Raw genomic sequence first — 22551 nt, 5'->3', positions numbered from 1 at the left:
ACCATCTGTTACTCATTTTTGTATTTCCTGAAACCTCTAGCGTAGTGTAGTGCCTTGTGCAAATAGTGGTTACATATTTATTAAATGTTACTTCTCTTCCTTGACTTCACACATAGCTTCATACTCTGCATAGGATATTTTGTTCAAACTTAACTGCCAAACAACTAGAGGCCACCAAGTAGCACTCCTGAGTTACTTCCGCACTGAGAAGTTACAGTGTTGAAGGGGAGCTGTCTTTGTGGTGTGCACTTTCTGGAATTGGTGGTATTTAGGGGAGATCACCATGCTATATGGCGCCAGCTCCTTGTTGTTTTCCTATTTATGTGGCAAGGTTAATGTCAAAATGATTCAGAGTATTGGGTGGCAAGTAATTTTAGCATCCATGAAAACTTGAATACCTTTAATGTTAGTAACACTGCATTAGGTTATTTAATATATAATAATATCCATATAAACATGCACTTCATGAGAAAAAAGAAAGCATCTTACTCTTCACCAGTTCCTGCTAGGATTCAGAAAGCCCGTAAATCAAGTTGGAAAGGACCCAGTTGTCTTGGAGAGGCGACTATTTCCTGAGAGAAGGATGGCGATGGTAGAGGGGATTAACTTAGATGTGGGCTTGGTTAACCAAGTATAACAGAGCACACATTGAGTGATTCCCAGCGTGGCATAATCTGCTACAGTAAGCTCTCATCTACTTTTACTTATTCTATTTTTTCTACTGAAATAAACTAAAATCATTTTCATTTGGTTTTGTAATATGGTTTTCTGCTTATATTTAAAAACAGAGAGTCATAATGTTTCATACTTTAAAGATGTGATGTAAAATAAATTGAAAGGATTTTGTCTTCATAGTTCAGCTTTACTAGCGTTTTCTTTGCTTTCTCCATCATTTCTGGTGTGTGGGCTTGGTGACACACCCGTCTGAGTTACAGTAGATTTGTGCAAAGTGCTCCTGGTGTCCGGAAAGAAGAGGTGACATCAGCGATGCAGTTTAAAAGGCCTGGCCTTCCATCTGCTGCTTGGATGGAATAAACGGTCCTACGTGTCGTTAAGAAGTGGAACCATGTCAAGCTCTTAGATTTATATCAGTGATGGGATTAATTTTCGCTGAGGTTTTCGGGGATGTCGGGAATTAATGAGCATACCCTACACCAGGTTATTTTCATGTGATGAGTACATGGCGTGAGCTGTTGGGTGGAGATGGAATAACCTGCACCAGCTCCTAGGAGAAGCTGAAGACCCATTGACAAGGGATAATATGCCCGTGTGTATTACCGCGGGTAAAGAGAACAGCACCGATTTAGATTAGCTCAGCATTTAAAGATGTTCTCGCCTCCTGTTGGGAAATAATATTACTCCTGAGCTTTGTCTAGAAAGATTATGTGTGCTGCTGACTCTATACACAATAAGGAACTTTCTGCCCCCTTCCTCTTGAAAGGAGATTCTTGAAGGTTGAAGTTAAAAATGTCAGCTAGTTAGCTATGAAAAGAATGTAGTCTTTTGGGGACTGAAGGCAGTCATCCTTAGTGCATACAGATATAATAGATATCCTTTCTCCTCTTCTCACTAAAGGTGGCTTTCTAGAAGATGACCATAGAGGACCTTCCAGATTTTCCACTAGAAGAAAATTCTTTGATTGGAAGATACCCATTTCTGTTTTCAGGCTCTGACGCGTCGGTGGTCTTCTCTGTCTCCGCAGCACCAATGCCTTCAGACTGCGGTACGTCAGGCGGCTGCCTGGAATTCCTGAGAAGCGTGACTTGACTTCTGTCTTATGTCCTTTTCACACTCGTAATTTTTCCGAGAACAGTTTGCTGTGGTTTTTACAACATTGCTAGTTCTCGTTTTTCCCAAATACAATGGCTTTTTCTGCCTCTTAACCTAAATGTTTTATTTCTGCTATCTTCATTTTTATTATGTAAAAATGTTCATTTTACGCACCATGATGGATTTAGAGGATCTCATTTTTAGGATGCAGTGGTGCTGAGACATCTAGCATTCTTCTGCTATTGATGGATTTATTGTGGGTAAATATACTGACTTGTGAAAAAGCCATATACTAAAAAAAAACAAGACCTAAAAGCACTGTTAACTACCCATCTCCAGGGGCCCTGCTGTCTCTGAAATGCCAGAGTTCTAATCCACACGGTAGATAGTCACTCCTGACATGACCCAGACTTGGGTGACAATGTGATGACAGCTTCCGGTACCCAAGCCAGCGAGTCTGGTCCCTGTCTCGGTCATCTCCCATCGGAATAGTCAAAAAAGAGTAAAACTTAAAGAACACGCAGAGAGGCGAGACCTTTACCTGGGATGTGAAATGAGATTGGTTCATACTTAAATTGGTTCGTTTAAATCTCCTCTGTAAAACATAAATTTACAAGTGTTCGAGTTTTCATCTATTTAAACTTATTTCCCCAAGACCATACTTTATCAGATAGTTGAGTTTATAGGTCATCCTGGCTTTAATCCGGACTCAGCCGCTTACCGGTTGTGTGATCTTGGGCATATTTCTCATTTCCTCTCTCCCTTGTTTCTTTTCTGATCAAATGAGACTAATGCTAATACCCCCCTCTTAGGGTTGTTATGGGGATGAACTAAGGTAATGTGCATATAGTGTACAGGGTGGGGCAAAAGTAGGTTTACGGCTGTAGTACGGAAAATAACACAGTAATTAATAAATAAGAATACAAGAATAAACTGCGTCTCACGGACTCACAGTTGTAAACCTGCTTTTGCCCCACCCTGTACATAACAGTCTCTGGCACCCATTGAGCACTTAATAAGTATAACTTATTATCATTATTATTTAAATGATTCTGCAATTTGCCATTACCTCAGTATATAATTACCGAAGCATCGTTACACGCTTCAGTATTTATTGGGCTACCCCCACCTGCCATTATTCTTCCTGGTTCAAATCTTCGTGCTTATTTCTCTTACATTTATTTTCTAGATCTTTGCCACTCACAGGGTGGTTCTTAGTCTAGTAGCATTGGCATCCCCGGGAGCTTGTTAGAAGTGCACTCCAGGGCCCCACCTGAGACTCACTGGATTAGAATCCCCTTGTAACAGCACCCCTAGGTGATTCCTATTTACATTAATGTTGGAAAAGCTCAGGCAGGATGGAGAACAGAATAGTTTTGTCTGTCTCTTCCTACAATCCTGGCGAGGTTTTGATTAGAATCAAGATTATGTTAAATAATGTTCTTGGGAAAATTGGTGTCTTCCAATGCAGGAACATCATGTCTCTCTCTGCACTTAAGTCTCCCTTACCCCCAGTTTTGTTTAAATGAGCCTCACACATTCATTGGCATGTTTGTTGCTTTTACTGTTATGGTGTATTGGTTTTTCTCATTGTATTTCACTTTTTTAAAAATAGGAAATCATTTACAAGTGCAAAACACAGTGATAGCAAAAATATATATCACACATGTTCACCATCCGAATGAACACATATTAGCATTTTGTCACATTTCCTTTAGCTCTTGTTTGTTTAAATTAAATGAAATAAAACTTTAAAGATAAAGTTGAAATTCCCTCCATTTTCTTTTCTGACCCTATTCCCCTTGCTCCCCAAAGGTAAACTACTATCAGATGTTTAGTGTGAATATTCCAAACCCTGATATTATCCTTTTACTACTTATAGGAGTGCCTAGAAACAGTATGCAGTATTTATGTATATTTGTAATTTTAGGTAAAAAATAGATAGTGTATATTATTCTTCAACTTAATTTATTGGTCAATGTTTTTTGAGACCTATCTTTATAAGTTTATGGCTTAGATATCTAATTCATTTATTTAGTCATGCACTTACCCTTCATGACATATTTATACTTTTAGAGGCAAGAATATTGATAAAACTTGACAAATTTTCTCGGACTTAGAAGTAATTTTTTGAAAATTCGGGGTTTGAGATCAGGGTTTGTGCACTCCTGGTTTTGGTTTAGCTGTCAGAAAATGCAGCGTGCTACATCACACTTTCCTTCTCACAACAGCTCAGGAATACCTCATACTTTTTGGTGATTTTGACTTTGCTTTTGAGACTTGCTTAGGGTAAACCTACCTTTTCTAACATCTAAAAATATTTGTATCATTTAAGCCCTGGTCTTACTGTTTATTATTTTCAATGTATTTATTTGCAACTTTGAATAAATTTAATCTGCACCTGTTTTATTTCAGAGTTTTCTTTCTTTGACCCTAATGATACATCATGTCAGGAGATTCTCTTTGATCCCAAAACTTCTGTATCAGAATTGTTTGCCATTTTAAGACAGTGGGTTCCTCAGGTCCAGCAAAACATCGACATTATTGGAAATGAGGTAAGGAATTACTGCATTTTAAGTTTTGCATTGTTAGGGTGCTTAATCACATAGATTCCCCTCCCCCCCATCTGAATGGAAAAATGGTGATAGAGGGGAGACCCTTTAGAGTCTGATGTTTGTTCTTTGTATTTCCAGGTTTTTCACGAAGCAATTAATTAATTAGTACCTTAAATTCTCCATTGTTCCCTCTGCACTTTCTTACACTTGGAATTCTGACATTATAGACTTTTTGTGAAAGCAGGCATTTTTCATATTTTCTTTCTTGTACAAATTAATTTTGTAAACTTTAAAAAACTCTTTCATGAGAGTATTTGATTATCATCATGTTTTATCTATACTGCTGGGTAGTTTGTTAAAGATCTAGGCTTAAATGTGATTTAAAACAATACTTGACTTTTTGAAGGAGAGACGGAAGAGTAACTAGGTCCCTTGACCAGCCTATTGTCATTTGGTAAGAAGAGAGAGCTTATTTTTTTTTCAAATTTGCAAACATTAGAGAGAAAGTCTTCCTTACTCTTTGAGAGAGGGGTTAAGGAACACATTTGGAGTGTTAGGTCACCTTGTAATACTCTTTAAAAATTTCCTTAGTCTGTTGACAAGTTCAGTTTTCATTACTCTTGGGCTCAGATTTACAATTTATCCTCAGGAGAAGCCGGTTCTGTCTATACGTTTTGTTCAGAACTAGTTCGGAGCTTTGGTTTAGAATCAGTTGCCTTCAGTGGTCAGGTTGTCACTGTCTGCCTTGGTTTCCTCAGATTCTTAAGAGAGGTTGCAACGTGAACGACAGAGACGGACTGACAGATATGACTCTCTTGCACTACACCTGCAAGTCCGGAGCTCATGGCATTGGTGCGTATGTGGGAGCCCTGTGAGGTGCTCAGCACCTCTGTGTTGGGGCTTGTGTAGCTCTCTGTGCTGACCACGGTCCCCGCGAGGCCACCTCGCTCCGATGGTCGTACTCCCTGAACAAGTGAGGACTCAGGTCCTTCCACAAACTTTGTTCCCTTTTCTTCCTTTTCTCAGGGTGGTCTGTGGCACCCCCCACCCTTTCTGGACCCAGCACGGTGTCCGGGCAGCCCAGCCCCTGCAGGCCCCAGTGCTCAGGCCTGTTTAAGGTCTCTTCCTCCAAACAGAACATACGCTTATGTTTTCCAAACCTGGTGTTCTCCTTTGCTTTACTATTGTATAACCCCTCTCTGTTATTTAACTGTTAGGACCTTCTCTCTGTTTCAGCTGTCTGATACTGTGCTTTTTAAACTGTTGAAGGTGAAGATTTTTTTTTTTTTGCAGTCTATCACGGACTGATACTTTTTAAAATAACATAAAAATAAAATTATAATAGAAAAATGAAATAAAGACGTATAAAACACAAGCCTAAATATTTTTCAAAAGGCAAAAAATGACATTTCAATTAATATATTCGTAAGAAATGACCACATAGGAAAAAAGAAAAGAGTTACAGAAAGTTCAAACAGATTATGCCGTGGAGCACCGGGCCAGCGCCTCGCTCTTCGTGGCTCTGCGGCGTTCCGCCCCACGGGTGTCTCCCAGTTCGTTCAACCGATTTCTTACTGTCCTACTTGTAGGTTGTTTCCGAATTTTTATTCGTGATAAAAAGTGCCATGGTGAACATGTTTACAGCTAAGTGTTTATCCATATCCCTGAGTATGTTTATTTTGTTAGAATAAGTTCCTTGTAAGTGAAACTTCTGAGGTATAAGTGTGTATCCAGTATATGCCGTTTGCTTTGGCTTTTTAAATGAGGTAGTGGATAGCGATCCATTGGAACTTAATATGTACCGAAGAAAGTAATTTAGCAAACCTTCCTTAGGTGATGTTGATACAGCTGTAAAATTTGCAACTCAACTTATTGATCTGGGAGCAGATGTTAGTTTGCGGAGTCGCTGGACAAATATGAATGCTTTGCATTATGCCGCTTATTTTGATGTCCCTGAGCTGGTAAGAGTGATTTTGAAGACATCTAAACCAAAAGGCAAGTACTATGAGATCGCCGTTAGATGTTACTAATTGAACATTGTATTAGTGGCATAAAAATGATAATTCAAAGAGCTTTGTCCTTCTGATCCATCTTGTTCCATATGGCCTCCCATCATTTAAAAAAATACCTTAAACTTTCTGTATTGAAGATTAATTACTATCCTTTCACAAAAGGCTTAGTACAAAGAGATACAAAATAAAAAGTGTTTTCTGGGTTTTATATCTCTGCAAATTTTCCACTATAACATGGCTTTTATAAAGTGTAATTGAATCTTTGTACTATATAATTCTTTGTCTTATTTGAGTAGCCAGAAATAGAGCAATAAAGTCTTCAGAGGTAAGCATTGAAATCATAAAGAGTATTTATTTTAGGTGGCATTTAGTTCTAGATTCTGTGATTCTGTGAACGGATGACATTTCTTTCGTTCTTTCTTCCTATGTTGATGTTGATATCTTAAACTCGAACATCAAAATGTCTGAATTACAGTCCTGGTATTTTGACTTTTTCTCTGGTCCTCTCAGTGGGTCAGTTTTCTTTTGAGGAGAATAGGAGAGCGAGTCCAGGAGTTTTAACCGTAAAGGCCGTATGCTGTGTTTTCCCCATTTTTAGAAGACTTGTTTTAGAGATTCAGTAGGTGAATTTCCCAGAATGTTTGTTTGTAACCTCTGCCTTGTATAAATGTCTGTTGTCTCTTTAACCTTCTTGCTTTTTGAATAACGTGAGGAGAAAGGCCTTTCTCGATAGTTTGCTGTCTTTGTAACTCAGGAGAGTTTGTATTGAGCACATCTCGGTGGTTTTCAGTTGTAGGTGAGGCGGGGGGTGGTGTGATTAGGTTAAGGTAGGAGTAGCAGAAGCAGAGGTATAGTAAACTCCTGTTATAGAAAGCACTCAAGATGGGAGGGATTCCCAAATCTGGAGGATTTCCTGTGTCTAAATATAGCATCATGATGATTTATTGAAAGTTACTCAAATGTCCTTAGAATTGCAAGATTTCTTTTCTTTCATGAAGTCCATATTCATTGATTGAATAAAATATTATGACCGAGTGCAATATGTAGGCATTTATATTTTTAGTCTTTAACTTCTTCCTGGTTTGAAATTTCTGCATTTTTTTGCCTACCATTTTTTTCTGTGAAGAGTCAGATAGTCAATATTTTAGACTTTTTATGGTTTCTGTTGCAACTACCTGATTCTGCAGTTGTGGCATGAAAGTAGCGATAGCGTATATAAGTGAATGTGTGTGACTGTGTTCCAATAAAACTTTATTTCCAAAAACAGATGGTGAGTTCAGTTTGGTCCACGGACCCTTGATTTCTGGGGCTGACCTAGACCTTACTACCTCCTTGTGGTCGTCATGGCAGATGCATGAGAGGTTTAACAAGAGATTACGTTAAGTTGTCTCTGCAAACGTGAATTATTGCCATTCGTGGCTTTTAAATATAGTTTAGTTTGTGATAGTTGGTAAACCGATGATAACATTAATCCATTTTATAATAAAATTTGTTTATCCCAAGAAAATAATTGGTTAACCATATTGTAATACGAAAATGTTGTTCCGTTGTGAAATGTTGCTTCTAGTGGGTTAAGTCTTAATAATTGGGTAATAAAGCTTCCCTCTTTAGCCGTCCCTCCAAAGCCCAAAACCTGTCTCCCTTTACACTGTGATAGCTGATTTAAAATTTTAGTTAATATGCTTGTGACGTTTGATTGCAGACGTGGATGCCACTTGCAGCGACTTTAACTTCGGAACGGCTCTGCACATCGCCGCGTATAACCTGTGCTCAGGTACCGTCAGATGCTTGTTGGAGCTTGGAGCAAATCCCGCGTTTAGGGTAAGAGGTTAAATTAAAAGAATTAAAATGTCTAACATTATCTCCCAGTAAAGAGCTGAATCTAGATGTCGTTGCTAAACTCTTATGTAAGAAGATAATTTGTGTTTTTGTGTCCCATAGGAAGAGGTATGATGATGAACTTTATCACAACTAAATTTAGGGCATAGGAGTGAATTTCAGCCCCCCTATATTGATAAGTTCTACAAAACTTACTTTCATTCAGCAAAATAAAATGTTCCTTAAAGTGTTGTCATCTTTTAATTTAAGGATCTTTCACAGGCTTTTGATGTATTTGTAAAAGTTAACTGTCAAATACTAATGCGTATTTTAAAGTTTTGTTTCTGTATTTTAAATTCTTTGGGAAAAATCATTATTTCAGACAGTTTAAAAAAATGCATATTTAAGAATGGAGTAAGCATTTCAAAATCAAAGGAAAAAAATGTGTTGTTTCATGTAATGCTACTGATGTACAAAGCTACCACATGGGAGTGAATTTCATAATTGTTGAATCCTTTGGTATTTTACTGTCTTCACAAAAGTGGCTCTCAGTGTTCTTTTCCCTTACATTAATGTCAGTGACTGCTCTGATAGGGATTCTTTAATTAATTTATTTAAATTGTATTTTATTATGTTACTACAGTTGTTTCAATTTTTACCCCTTTGTGTCCCTCCACCCAGCGTCCCCTACTCCCTCAGGCAATCCCCACACCACTGTTCATGTCCATGGGTCATGTGTATACATTCTTTGTCTACTCCATTTCCTCTACTGTACTTTATATCCCCATGGCTATTCTGTAACTACCTATTTGTACTTCTTAATCCCCTCACCTCCTCACTTATCACCCATTCCCCCCCACACACCTCCCATCTAGCAACCATCAAAACATTCTCTGTATCCCTGATTCTGTCTCTGTTCTTGTTTGCTGAGTTTGTTTTTTAGATTCAATTGTTGATAGATATATATTTATTGCTATTTTATTGTGCATAGTTTTGACCTTCTTTTTCTTAAATAAGTCCCTTTAACATTTCATATAATCATGGTTTGGTGATGATGAACTCCTTCAGTTTTTTCTTGTCTAGGAAGCTCTTTATCTGTCCTTTGATCCTAAATGATGTCTTTGCTGGGTAGAGCAATCTTAGCTGTGGGTCCCTGCTTTTCATGACTTTGAATATTTCTTGCCAATCCCTTCTAGCCTCGGAAGTTTCTTTAGAGAAATCAGCTGGAAATCTTACCAGAACTCCCCTGTAGGTAACTAACAGCTTTTCTCTTGATGTTTTTATGATTCTCTGTCTTTAACCTTTGGCATTTTAATTATGATGTGGCTTGGAATGGGTCTCTTTGTATCCATCTTGTTTGGGACTCTCTGTGCTTCCTGGACTTGCATGTCTATTTCCTTTACCAAATTAAGGAAGTTTTCTTTCATTATTTTTTCAAATAGATTTCCAATTTCTTGCTCTTTCCTCCTCCTTCTGGAGAAGAGAAAGAGTGAATGTTGGATCTCTTGAAGTCATCCCATGGGCTGCTTACACTATCCTTGTTTTTTTGGATTCTTTTTTCTTCTTGTTGTTCTGATTGGTTGTTTTTTCTTCCTTATGTTCCAAATCATTGATTTGTTTGTTGGCTTCATCCACTCTACTGTTGTTTCCCTGTAAATTGTTCTTTCTTTCAATGAGTGTATCCTTCCTTTCTGACTGGATGCTTTTTATGCTGTGGAGGTCCTCACTAAGTTCCTCTAGCATCCTTATAACCAGTGTTTTGAACTCTGCATCTGATAGATTGCTTATCTCCATTTTGTTTTGTTCTTTTTCTGGAGTTTTTATCTGTTCTTTCACTTGGGCCATGTTCCTTTGTCTCCTCATTTTGGCAACCTCCCCTGATAGGGATTCTTACTTGGTTCTGTCCCTGCCCTTGAAGGGTCAGGGGTGGGGAATGTTTGAAAAAGGTTCCTCTCCTCCTCCCAGGTTTTCTTTTTCTGCCTCCTCCCTACTTCTTTGCCACTTTCCTTTCTGTTTTACTCCATCAGTTAGTTACTTAACCCCTTCCTCCCTTCCTTCCTTTCTTCCTCCCCTATTGTTTACTGGGCACTGGGAGGGAACAACAATAAATAAGGTAAAAGTCTTTGTCTTCAAACAGAATATACTCTAGAGTGGAGGATGGACAAGTAAACAGTCCTGTCGCAGTGTGTTAAGTCTAGTTTTAGAGCAGCAGGTGGGGTGCGCACAGAGGGCCACATAGGAAGGGTGTCTGTCCAAAGCTTCCTGGCACAGGTGACGTTGAGTGCCCAAACAGTTAAGAGGTAACTGAGTACACGGAGGGGGAAGGTGAAGAAAGCATTTGAGGCAGAGACGTCAGCATGAGCAAAGGCTAGGAGGCGATGATTCAGGTTGGCTGGAATGGGAGGTGATCCCTGTTTGCTTTTGCTAGTGTTGGCAGTGGCGAGAATGGCAGCAGGTGTGAGACTGGTGGGGTCAGACTGGACCTTGGCTCAGTTTCCTCTACACTTAAGTTCTGGCTGGGAAAGAAATCAGAGCCAAGACTCAGACTATGAGAGACTTGTTTATTAAGAAAGTCTCAGCGATAGGAGTGGTAGAAGGAATGGACTCAGGGAACAAGTTACAGAGGCTAACGAAGGAAGGGCCACTGGATCTTAGGAGAGAGAATGGTAAAGGTAACAAGCCTGCGGGGAAGAGAAGAGGGACTGGGCATTGTGCTCCTGGGTCCTCAGGCCTAAGGAAGGGCTTTTAAGGGGCAGGGCATTTTAGGGGTGGTCCCAGGGGAAGGATCTCCATAGAGTATTTTCAACAGTTTTCCATGTGTGTCCTTTCAGGGTTGTGGTCTCCACTGATTGGTCAGTGCCAGGGGAGGGGGCCATTAGTCAGTGTGGCTGGTCCTGGCATTACCTGCTGGTTTTGATGCTTTTCTGGTCTTGGAGCTAAAAAACAACTGAGGCCCAGACACATTTGTCCTGAGGACTTAATGCTTAAGAGCTGTTGACTCCAGGCCCCCTTCTTCATTCCCTTCTAAGGGGGTCTCACCCACAGGGCCAGCAACATGTCAGGTGGGGAAAGGCCAGGGGAGGGTAGGAGCCAACAGCATGACCAGCGTGTGGAAGGTCAGGGGGTTTAAACCACATGACCAGGGACACGTAGGGGCGGAAAGGTCACCCTGGGGGCGAGGTCCTTGTTTCCCCATTGCTAGGCCCCTGGAGCTTCTGCCCTGGTGACCTCCATGCCTGGCCCATCGTCCTTGCTCTGCTCTGTCTGTCTGCCCGCCTGTCACACGAGTACAACTGTTGACATACCTCGTTAGCGGAGAGGGTATTTGAATTGAGTAAGATGCAGCGAGGTATGTCATTGAGGTAAATCACCCATTAGGCCAGAAATAATAATAGATCACCACGGTTTGAAGTTTCCTACCTAAGGAAACTTCAGTCAGTGAGTGGTTCGGATCACGCTCCAATAGCCACTGTTTTAGAACAAACGGAGTTCTGGAACTAACCGTGAACAAGCCTGCTTATGGTAGCACACCAGAAACTGCTATTTTTTTTAACAGAGGCTTCAGTTGCTAAATGTTATAAGAATTAACATAAGTGTGTGACTTACTCTAGAAAGGTGAGGACTTCACAAAAAGATGAAGTAAAATGTTCGTTGTAAATATAGCTTACAACTTGTCGGTGCAAGTATTTATTTTTAAGATTTTCCACCTCTCTTTTTTGACTACATTTACTGGGGTGACATTGGTTAATAAGAATATATAGGTGTCAAGTGTACATTTCTGTGTGCATGACCTTCATATTACATTGTGTGCCCACCACCCAAGGTCAGACCTTCTGTCACCGTGTATTTGACCCCCTCACCCTGGACTCCCCCCTCCCCCTTCCCTCGGTAACCGCCAGACTGTTGTCTGTGTCTATGAGCTTTTGTTTGTTTTTTTTGTTCATTTGTTGCTTTCAGTTTTGTATTTCATATGTAAATGAAATTATATGCTTCTTTTTCTGTTTCTTTTTATCAAATACATTAATATTATACATATCTTCATTATATTTTGTATTTTTTTCTTTGAAATCTGGGATTAAAATAGCCCATAACCATCCCAGAAATGTGATAACATTCTTCCTATCATGTTTTTACTTAAGGGCCAAACTGACTTGTATTCTATTTTATTGTATTTAGTTTTTTTCCTTACCTGATATCATGCTTATTGATTTTAGAGATAGGGAAAAGGAGGGAGAGAGAATGGGGGAGAAACGTCAATATGTGAGGGAAATATCAAGAGTTGTCTCTTACACTCTCCCATCCATGGACCTGGCCCACAACCCCGGCATGTGCACTGACTGGGAATTGAACCCGCGACCTTTCAGTTTATGGGACAATGCTCTAACCAACTGAGAGCCACACTGGCCAGGGCTCTGACTCAAATTTTAAATAAAAAATTGCACTTTTACACTTACCATCACCATATTAATCATTTGAAGATAATTATCAGTGGAGAAGAAAAGGGAAAAAAGCTTCTCAGCAAAACAATCTTGATTCATCATGTTAAAAGGAGATTGCAGTCTGGAATCAGTCTCATTAAGTCTAAGTGTTCTGGTTGGGGAACACAGAGGAAAGGCATAGCGTGGAGGAGAAATGCTGAGAGCCTGCTGGGGCCCAGACCGGGCTCACAGTGCCGTCTCTGCCAGCAGTCATGGAAAGGACTTTGAGCGAGTCATTAACCTCTCCTGGCCTAATTTTCCTCGTTGGGAAACTGGATGTGTTAGTGATATTTTACTTGTTTAGTTGGTGATTGTGTCTCCTACTACAGATCGTCCTATGATAAATTCCTGGTGGGCAAGGATTTTTAGCTGTTTTATTCACAGACTTCTTCTCGATGTGAGAGCCAAAGGAGATAATTTATATGATAGGGTTTCGTTATGTAAACACTTTGCAGATGTTAGTGGGCTAGTAACTGACCCTTCCACCTTGTCGCAGGGTAAGTTCCAGGACACGTGTCTCCTTCATAGTGAGGACAGAGCCGCTTTCTTGATTCAGAGCCCCCATCTGAAAAGTGGGGAAACTATATGTAGCTTCTATTCCTGAAAGCTGAGTCACCCCCTGAGTGTGCAGGAGGGGCTGAGGTCACAGCGCTGAGGTGGCAGTGTGGAACGGTGGAGAGGGTCTCAGGAGGCCAGTCAGTCCTGTGACTTCTGTCTCCACACTTGCTTTCTCTACACCTGTGTAGCCAGGTGTGCTGTGCCTCACGGCCTTAGCACTTGCTCCTCCTTGTGCCTGGAATGGCTCTTCCCTCCCAGCCAGCCTGCACACTCCCCGCATATCTGTGGGCCTCTGCGTCAGTGAGGCCTGAGGATTCGGCCTCAGCCTTAGCAGCGAAGCCTTCCTGGACCACTTTGCATGAATAGCCACCTCTGTCCCTGTGTCCCCCGTTCCCCTCCACCTTGCCACTTTTTACCATTAATACACCAGGTATTTTACTTGTGTGACTATTTAGAGTCTGCCGCTCCCACCAGAATGTGCTCTTTGAGGCCAGGGCTTTTGTTTTCTGCACGTGGTATCATTAGTACTTAGAATGGTGTCTGGCGTATAGTAGATGTTAAATGTTTAAAACAGAAATAATTTTATATGACTGTAGAGCTCCAAGGAGGTGTGATGTGAAACTTTTTCTTTATTTGCAGAACGACAAAGGAGAGACACCAGCTGATGTGGTTCCAGACCCAGTGGAAATGCCCTTGGAGATGGCCGATGCCGCGGCCACCGCCAAAGAAATCAAGCAGATGCTGTTAGATGCGCTGCCTCTGTCCTGTGATGTCTCCAAGCCCCTGCTTCCAAATTACAATCCTGTCACTAGCAAGGCAGTGCTGACGTCAGCTGGCCTGAAGTTGGGGGACCGTGTTGTTATCGCAGGACAGAAGGTATAGTAAGTGACTGCAGTGTCGAAAGCTGAGTCCAAGGTCACTGTGTTCGCAGTCTGTGTGCCAAGTTTGCATCCGGCGTGGTCAGTTGTGAGTCTTTACAAAAAGTTCAGTATGGAGGTAGAGAGATACTTAATGGAAAATGTGAAACAGAAATTCACATTTACCATGAAGTATGGTTTAGGGATATAAACAATTTGAACTTAATACTGAAAACATCTTTATTGGAATGGGAAAGGGGTGGACCAAGAAGTAGGGCTGTTGGGTGAACTTAGGGGCATGGTTGAGCCTGGGGTCCGTCCTTGCGTACCCTCCGCCCCCGCCCCCCCCCCTCCTCTGTGGTGTTTCTCCCACAACGACGTCCCAGAAATGAGCAAAGGGGACCTGGCCATTCATGGGCATCCGGCTTTGAGATCGTACAGACAGCGAAGTCTTTGATATAATTTTAACCTGAAAATGACAATGTCTGTGGAGAAAGGGACCCCACCCCAGGCCACCCCGTCGAAGATGCTCCAAAGCCTCAGGTTCCTCGTGACATTCACTCGTTGCCATTCTCTTTTTTTGATACCTCCTGTGGGACAGGTATTTTGTTTCATTTTGTTTTGTTTAGGATTTGGGGGTTAAGGAGAATGGAACAGGAACTTCCTGCTTGGAAACTGAATTTTCTAATGTATTTACATCTAAATATTTGGGTAGGCTTGTGGGGAGGAGATGCATGTTTCTCAGAAAACACTGAAATTTGGAAGCCTGACTGATTGAGAACGTTGCTTTGAAAAGGATGATAAGCTACAAATGATTATGCTGAGAATGACATTTCTAACTTCCCAAAGAATACATTCGTAGGACACTTGTTAGCTTTCTATTGTCCTGTCGGTGGGGCTAACCTATCAGGAAATTATGACTGCAGAGCGTTTTTTAAACTTAGGGTTAATATGCAGCTTCTTTAGCATTCCTGTCCTACGTCTAAAAATGTACTTTTAGAAGAGTTATTCTGTTGTTTTATTTTACTTTTTATTTTGGATAATTTATACAAAAGTAGAAGCATATAATGCATATACCAGCCAGCTGGGGTTACCTTTGTCATCTTGTTCCAGTCTTGTCATATTTTTCTTTTCTTTCAGTCTGTTGCTTGCTTTTTCGTTCTCTGAGGAGTGTGTTTCAAAGAACAGAAATTTTAAATTTTGAGGAAGTCTATTTTACCAACTTTTTCTTGCGTGGATTATGTGTTTAGTATGTCTAAAAATATTACTATGTTTTCTTCTAGGAGTTTATAATTTTAGATTTTACATATAGTTTTATATTCAATTTTGAGTTAATTTTTATGTAAAGTACTAGGTATAGAGCTCTCCCTCCTTCTGTCCCTCTCTCCCTTTCTTTCCTTCTCCCCTCACCCTCTCTTTCTCTTTTTCCTTCCATCCATCCATCCATTTGTTCCAATGCCATTTTTTTTTGTTTTTTATTTTTGAGACACTGGGCACCGGGGGACATCCCTTTGTGTTTGCTCCAGCTTCAGTAAATCTCACCACTCCCCCCGACTCCCCAAACAGCACCATTTTTTGAAAAGACTGTTCTCTCTCTGTCTGTCTCTCTCATCACCTTTACTTCTGAGTCAGTTGTCCACACACGTGTGGGCACATGTCTGGACTCTGCTTTGGCCCGTCCACCTGATGGTTACCCTTTCCCAGCGCTCCTCCGTCGTGACTGCTGTGGCTTTATAGTAATTCTTGCCACCAAGCATGTTCGGACCTTCAATTTTTTCTTTTTCCTTTTAGTTCCTTTGCCTTTGCATCAACATTTTAGAATCAGTTTATAGATTTTTATTAAAAAACCCTGCTGTGATTTCGAATGGAGTTGTATTAAATACAGACCAAGTTGAGGAGAATTGACATCTTCAAACTGTTGAGTCTTTCAGCCATGAATACACTGTGTTTCTCTATTTAATGGGCCTTTGTTTTATTTCATCAGTTTTGTAGTTTTATTCATGTAGATATCACACATACTTTGTAAGATTTATTCCTAAGCGTCTCATGATCTGTGATGCCATTGTAAACAGCGGTGGTTTTGAATTTCATTTTCCCGTCGGTCATTGCCAGCATATGGAAGCACAATTCGTTTTTGTTTATTGACTGTGTATCCTGTAACCTCGCTCCATTTATTAGTTCTCCTGGCCTATATTTTTGTGGATTCAAGAGAGCCTCTGTAAGCAATCATGCCGTCTTTTAACAGAGGCAGCTTTACTTCCTTCCAATCTATGTACCTTTAATCTTTCTCACCTATCTCGTTGCCTAGAATGCATAGAAATGGGAAGAGCCAGCATCCTTGCCCTGTTCCCAGTCTTATGGGGAAAGCACTCAGTCTTTCACTATTAAGAATAATTGTCAGCTGTAGATTTTGTATAGATCTGCCTTTTATTAAGTTGAGAAAGTCACCATCTACTCCTACTTTGCTGAGCATTTAAAAAAATTAATATTATTATGGAAGAAAGTTGAAATTTGCTACATGCTTTTTTTTTTGCATATGTCAAGTGAACAAGGTTTCCTTTCACCCTTTAGTGTGTGGGTATGATGAGTTACATTGATACTGAAACGAGGAACTAGCCTTCCATTCCCATGATAAGCCTCACTCAGTCGTGACGTATTGTCCTGCCTGTGTATTGCTGGCATTGGTTGGCTACTGTTTTGTTGAGGATTCTTGTGTCTGTGTTTCTGAGGGATACTGGTCGATAGTTTCTTGTAGTGTCTTTGACTGGTTTTGGTATCAAGGTAATGCTGGCTTCATAAAACGAGTTGGGAATTGTTTCCTCTATTTTTATATCCTAGAAGAGTTTATATAGAAGCAATACTATTTTTCCTTAAATTCTTTGGTAGAATGCACCAGTGAGTCTTCTTGGGTCTGGAATTTTTTAAAAAAGATTTTTAACTACAAATTAATATAGGCGTGAGCTTTGACAGTTTGTATCTTTTAAGGAACTAGAACATTTCACCTCATTTGCCAATTTTATAGGCATAGAATTACTCATAGTATTTTCTTACTATTCTTTAAATGACTTAGGAAATGTAGTCATAATATCTCTCTTTCACTTGAGATGTTTATAATTTGTTTTTTTAACTCCCCCTTGAAAGTTTAGTCTTATTCTTCCAAAGAACCAGCTTTTGGTTTCATTGATTTTTCTCTCTTGTTTTTCTGTTCTTAGTCACTTACCTGTATTATTTCCTTCCTTTTGCTTGTGTCAGGTCTTCACTTTCTAGTTCCTTAAGGCAGATGTTTGAGTCAGTGGTTTGAGGCCTTTCCCGATGTGAGCATTCAAATGCTATGCATCCTCCTCTTAGCGCTGCTTTTGCTGCGTCCTATATGTTTTGCTATGTTGTGTAGTCGTTTTCATTCACTTCAAAATATTTTCTAGTTTCCCTGTGATTTTCTCTTTACCATGGGTAATTTAGAAGTATAGTGTTTAATTTCCAAATATTTGAAGATTTTGCATATATCTTTCTGTTAGTGATTTCTGGTCTAAGAACATGTTTTGTATGATTTCTCTTCTTCTACATTTGTATGCTGCTGTTTTGGGTGGAAGTTTTTATACATGTGAGTTACATCCAGTTTGCTTAGTTGTGTGTGTTTTTTTTAAATTCTTACTGATTTCCTGCCTACTTGGCCTGTTGATTACTGAGAAGTATGCTGTAGTTTCCAACTGTAATTGCGGATTTGTCCGTTTCTCTTTTCAGGTTGATCAGTTTTTACTTAGTTTGTTTTGAAGCTCAGTTGTTAGGTGCATACAGATTTATGTCTCTCATATGTTCTTGGTGAATTGACTCATTTATCATTGTTTAATGTCTTTTTATCCCTGGTAATTTCCTTGTTCTGAAGTATACTTTGAGAGACTGTGGTTTTGCTTTTTAAACTTCTTTGATAAAACTGCAAGAGTGGATACTGAGAACTACCAGTTATACTCAAAGTTATTCTAATTTATATTTCCTGCAGGTCGGAACATTAAGATTTTGTGGAACAACTGAATTTGCAAGTGGGCGGTGGGCTGGCATTGAGCTGGATGAACCAGAAGGAAAAAACGATGGAAGTGTTGGAAAAGTCCAGTACTTCAAATGTGCCCCCAAATATGGTAAGGGAGAGTCCATCTACCTTAACGATAATTAAGTTAAACTAGTCAAATGTTTACTCTTTTATTGTTCTAAAATAAAGCCCTCCCCCGGTCCCTTATGTAATACACGAAGGGCTGTGTTTTTCTTGTCGTGAGCGGTGTAGTGGGTGGGAGACGGCGTCTCCCCAGGAGCATGCCCAGCTCTCTGGACCGCCCTGAAACCCTGCTGAAGTCGTATCATGACTGAGCAAAGGACTTTGTGACCAAGGACACACAGCACTCGGGGGGTTGGAACTTGAAGAACTGCAAAAGCAAGTGAGGCCAACTTTACTTCTATGCTCCTGAGCTGGGATGACTCTCTTTCTGATCAATGATTGTTTAATGAAACTCACAATCGCTTTCTCTCTCTCACACACACCTTGATGCGTTGATGCCAATTTGTCTGTCACTTACTATGTTGTGAATAGTTTTCCTGGCCATGAAATATTCCTCTAGAACAGTCAGCATTTCCTCTCACAGGGCCACGGGCAGGCCGTAGGGTGTATTGCCGACCGGTATGGGCTTTGCAGTCTGAGTGCTCGGGGAAGAGCCAGCTTCTCTACCTACCAGACATGTGACCTTTTTCTTTCCTTGTGCCTCAATTTATCTTCTGTAAAATGGGGATGGCAACACCCCGAGAACTCATGTGAGGATTGAATTGTGTTGATACGTAAAGCGGCTAGAATAGTGCTTGATTCCCTGTAAGCACCAAAAATGTGAGTGATTTGCCAGCCGTCACAAGTTTGTTAAAATGACCGGTTCCCTCTTGTCAAACACTTAGTTAAGATGGAGCCTCATTTCCTAGGCCAGTTATTAATATTTTTTGTTTATAAAATTCTCCTTGCATAAGATTTGAAAAACAAAAAAAGGAGAAGAAAAAATCACCTGTATATTTATTCTGTTTAACTTTTTACAAAATTTGGATTATATGTAGCTATATATTCTATACTTTTACTTGACTGCCAATATAATTTCCTCAAATCTTTAAATATTGTGATTTTTATGTCTCCATTTCCTTTGATTTTTCTAGATTGATGGGTGAAAATTTCTGTGTTTGAATTCATATTTCTCTGATTGGTGAAATAAAACACTTAAATATTTTATTGTAGTATATGTATTTTTTGTGTTATCTTGGCAATTGCCAAGAAATGTTCATATTATTTGTCCATTAAAAAGTTGGGATGTTAGTGTTTTTTAAACTGGTAAGAGTTTTTAAAAATACAAATACATATTTAGGATATTAAGCCCTTGTATTTATTACAGATATTTTATTCAGCTTGTCATTTGCCTTTGAATGTCACTTGCAATGTTTTATGTAGTTAAAAGACTTTTCCCTTATAATGTCTTACATTGCTGTTAAGCTTAGATTTTCCTAATCCAATGATTAGTTGTAAGTTATATATTTTATTCTTTTAAGTGTTTAAATTTTCTAAACTACATTACTTAACCCATTGGAATTTATTTGGTTTGTTGGGAGAGGTTAAGAATTTAATTTTAATTTTCCTCTGTTAGCTAATTTTGGCACCCGTCAAGCAGACGAAAGTCAAGATCAAAACCATTAGCAGCATACGTGGCAGATGTGAATCGGACGCCCGGGGAACACTTACCTTGTAACAGCGTGTGTGGGCTCCCCAAATCTCATTACCCGCAGGAGAGGCAGGCTTGATTAGGACAAAGCTGGACACCCCGAGAACCCTGCCTCTGTCTTCCCTTACAAGCCTAAAGGAAAGCTGGGAGGCGAGGATCATGTGTGGGGTTATGTGAAAAGTGGGAGTGGTCTTCCTGCTGGGCCAGCTTGGTCTTCCGAGCCAGGTCACGTCAAGCTACGTGAGTTCTGGGGGAAAGAGAGGCAGGGGCCGGAGTGGCGAAGAATCCCCTGATTCAACAGAAGCCAAAGAATTGGTCTCTTCTCAGCAGCAGCTTTTTCTGTCTTTCCAAACCTGTCATTTGCCCCCTGACTTCCGTTTCCTTATAAAGGCCGTCGTCTGTTTCAGGCTGGATTTGTTCCATTGATCTGTCAATTCTAGCGCATACTGCATTTTTCAAATTGTAGCAATTTTATAATGACTTAAGACTTGACTTTGCAGAGTAGTTTCAGGTTCACAGTAGAATGGAGGGGGAGGTGCGGAGGTTCCTGTACACCCCTGCGCCCCACACGCATGGCCTTCCCTATCACCCGCGTCCCTTCACCAGGGGTGTGTTCTTTGCAACCGATTGATCGATGTCAACGCAACAAGCCCTAAGTCTGTGGTTTCCCTTGGGCTCACTCTTTGTGCTGTGCATTCTGTGGGTTTGGGCAAGTGTGCAACGCCATGTACCACCAGCACAGCACAGTATCACACAGGGTGTTTCACTGTCCTAAAAACCCTCGGTGCTTTGCCTGTTCATCTCATCCCCGCTCTGTCCCTGGCAGCCGCTAGGCCTCTCCCTCTCGCGGTAGTTTTGCCTTTCCCAGAGGGTCGCATCACTGGAGTCATGCAGCAGGTAGGAAGCCTTTTCACGTTGGCTTTTCACTCAGTAATATGCATTTAGGTTTCCTCCACGCCTTCTCATGGCCTGATAGCTCAGGTCTTTTTACTGCTGAGTGACATTCCATTGTCTGTGTGCGCCCCAGGCTACCCTCTCACCTAGGGAGGGGTCTCGTGGTTGTTTCTAAGTCTGGGCAGTCATGAACATTTTATCGTAAATTCTGATATGGGTAATACTGCTTTATGCCATTTAATAATTACCGAGGTGAATACATGTACCCAGTTTAACAAGTCAACTTGTTATTCTAAGGTTTGTTGTCATAATAACAACAACTAACCCCTTAGTGGCTTGGTAACCCCTTCCCTGACCCTGAGGCCTGCCCTTCCGAGACAAGAACTCTTCAGCTCCGTTAGCTGTATCTTCCGATGTTCACATTTGTAAATAATACACGAAGCTTTCTTGGTTTTCCCAATGTTAGACTTTTCCCATCTTTTGACTTTGTACTACGAAGAGAAAGACTTGGCGCTTGTTCTATTCTAAGTCAGTTTCTTTTGTTTGTTTGTTTGTTTCCTTTTTTGTTTTGATGGAGCACATTCTTCAGTATCTTTTTGACAAAGGACTGATGGGAGATAAATTTTTTGAGCCTTTTATACTGAAACAATGTTTATTTCTACCCTCACACTTCATATCATAGTTTAGTACGATAAGGAATGTTAGGGTGGAATTCATATTCTCTCAGTGTTTTTGGAGGTGATAGTTTATTGTCTAGTGTTGTTCAGCAAACTTTTTCTGTGAAGGGCCAGACAGTAAGTATTTTAGGCTTTGTGGGGCGCCGTCTCTGGTTGCAGCTACTCAGCTCTCCCGTTGTAGTGAAGCCACAGCCAGACACAATTGTGTAAACAGCCGGGCGCGGCTGTCTCCAGCACGGCTGTACAAAAATAGGCCTGGGCCGGTCCCGGCTTTCCCCTGTCTTCTGCCAACTTGAGCTTCCAGTGTTGCTGTTTAGAAGTTTCAGAGCTTTTCTGTCTTGTGTGTTTGACTTTTCCCCCTCTCTTTGGGAGCTTCTTTGGACGCTTTTAGAATTTTTTCTCCTTTTTGTAATTTTCTTTTTTTTGTAGAGTTTATATGACTTTTACTCCTTACTAATATTTTAGTGAAGTTTTGGGAGAAATTGGAGTGAAACATACATGTTAAATACATACATTTTAGTGGAGTTAGGGAGGGACTGTAGTTAAACAAATGGGCTATGTTTCTCTGGAAATGTACTACCCTTCTTTTTAAAAAATGATTCTTCTTTATCTGTTTATTTTTCTTAAGCCTTACAATTTTATGTCAAGATCTGGAAAAAACACTTGTATTGGCCCCTTTATTTGAAATGCTTTTAATTGTTTAACACTAAAATTCTACATTCTCCCTTAGGTATTTTTGCACCTCTTTCAAAGATAAGTAAAGCGAAAGATCGGAGGAAGAATCTGGTCTGCACCCCCTCCACCAAAGCCGCGCCTCTCACCAGGTGCCAGAAAACCGATGTGGCTCATGTAGCTCCGAAAGTGAATACTGGTAGGTCGAACCGGAAAGTTAAACGTCTTCTTCAGCATCTTAATTTTATTTGTGGAGTGCCTTATTCCTTACATCTAGACTCCTTCACACCATTTTTTGCTCCCTAACTGTGAAACCTGACCCTCATAAAACCTGCATCTTAACCCCGTGTTTTTAGACCTCAGTCATGGTTTATGATTTTATTCCTGACAAGTGCATTTCAGAGCTGTTCCTTTTCTCTCCTGCCACCCCCACACCTTCCTCACCCCCCAAAATGACCTCACAGCGAGATTGTATACCTCTAATGAATCTTTGTGCATCTAGCTTTATGTTTATCACCCATT

General features: G+C 40.4%; 1 protein-coding gene across 6 annotated transcripts in view; it reads left to right on the top strand.

Moving 5' to 3' along the window:
• The window catches only part of CLIP4 (CAP-Gly domain containing linker protein family member 4), a 62315-nt gene that overhangs the window by 20468 nt on the left and 19296 nt on the right, over positions 1-22551 (top strand). For 5 of the 6 annotated variants that reach the window (XM_053925371.1, XM_053925370.1, XM_053925369.2 and 2 more), the window contains 8 exons: positions 1576-1723; positions 4186-4325; positions 5084-5177; positions 6159-6320; positions 8040-8158; positions 13831-14067; positions 18046-18181; positions 22088-22228. In XM_053925371.1, the coding sequence (XP_053781346.1) occupies positions 1591-1723; positions 4186-4325; positions 5084-5177; positions 6159-6320; positions 8040-8158; positions 13831-14067; positions 18046-18181; positions 22088-22228 (1162 nt within the window). In that variant the 5' untranslated portion in view covers positions 1576-1590. The remainder of the gene's footprint in view (positions 1-1575; positions 1724-4185; positions 4326-5083; positions 5178-6158; positions 6321-8039; positions 8159-13830; positions 14068-18045; positions 18182-22087; positions 22229-22551) is intronic. The other variant, XM_053925373.2, reaches the window with a different exon arrangement.

The sequence above is a fragment of the Desmodus rotundus genome, chromosome 5 (assembly GCF_022682495.2).
Source record: "Desmodus rotundus isolate HL8 chromosome 5, HLdesRot8A.1, whole genome shotgun sequence".
Taxonomy (NCBI): Eukaryota; Metazoa; Chordata; class Mammalia; order Chiroptera; family Phyllostomidae; genus Desmodus; species Desmodus rotundus.
The sequence above is the reverse complement of the archived record's forward strand: the minus strand, read 5'-3'. Positions and strand labels throughout refer to the sequence as shown.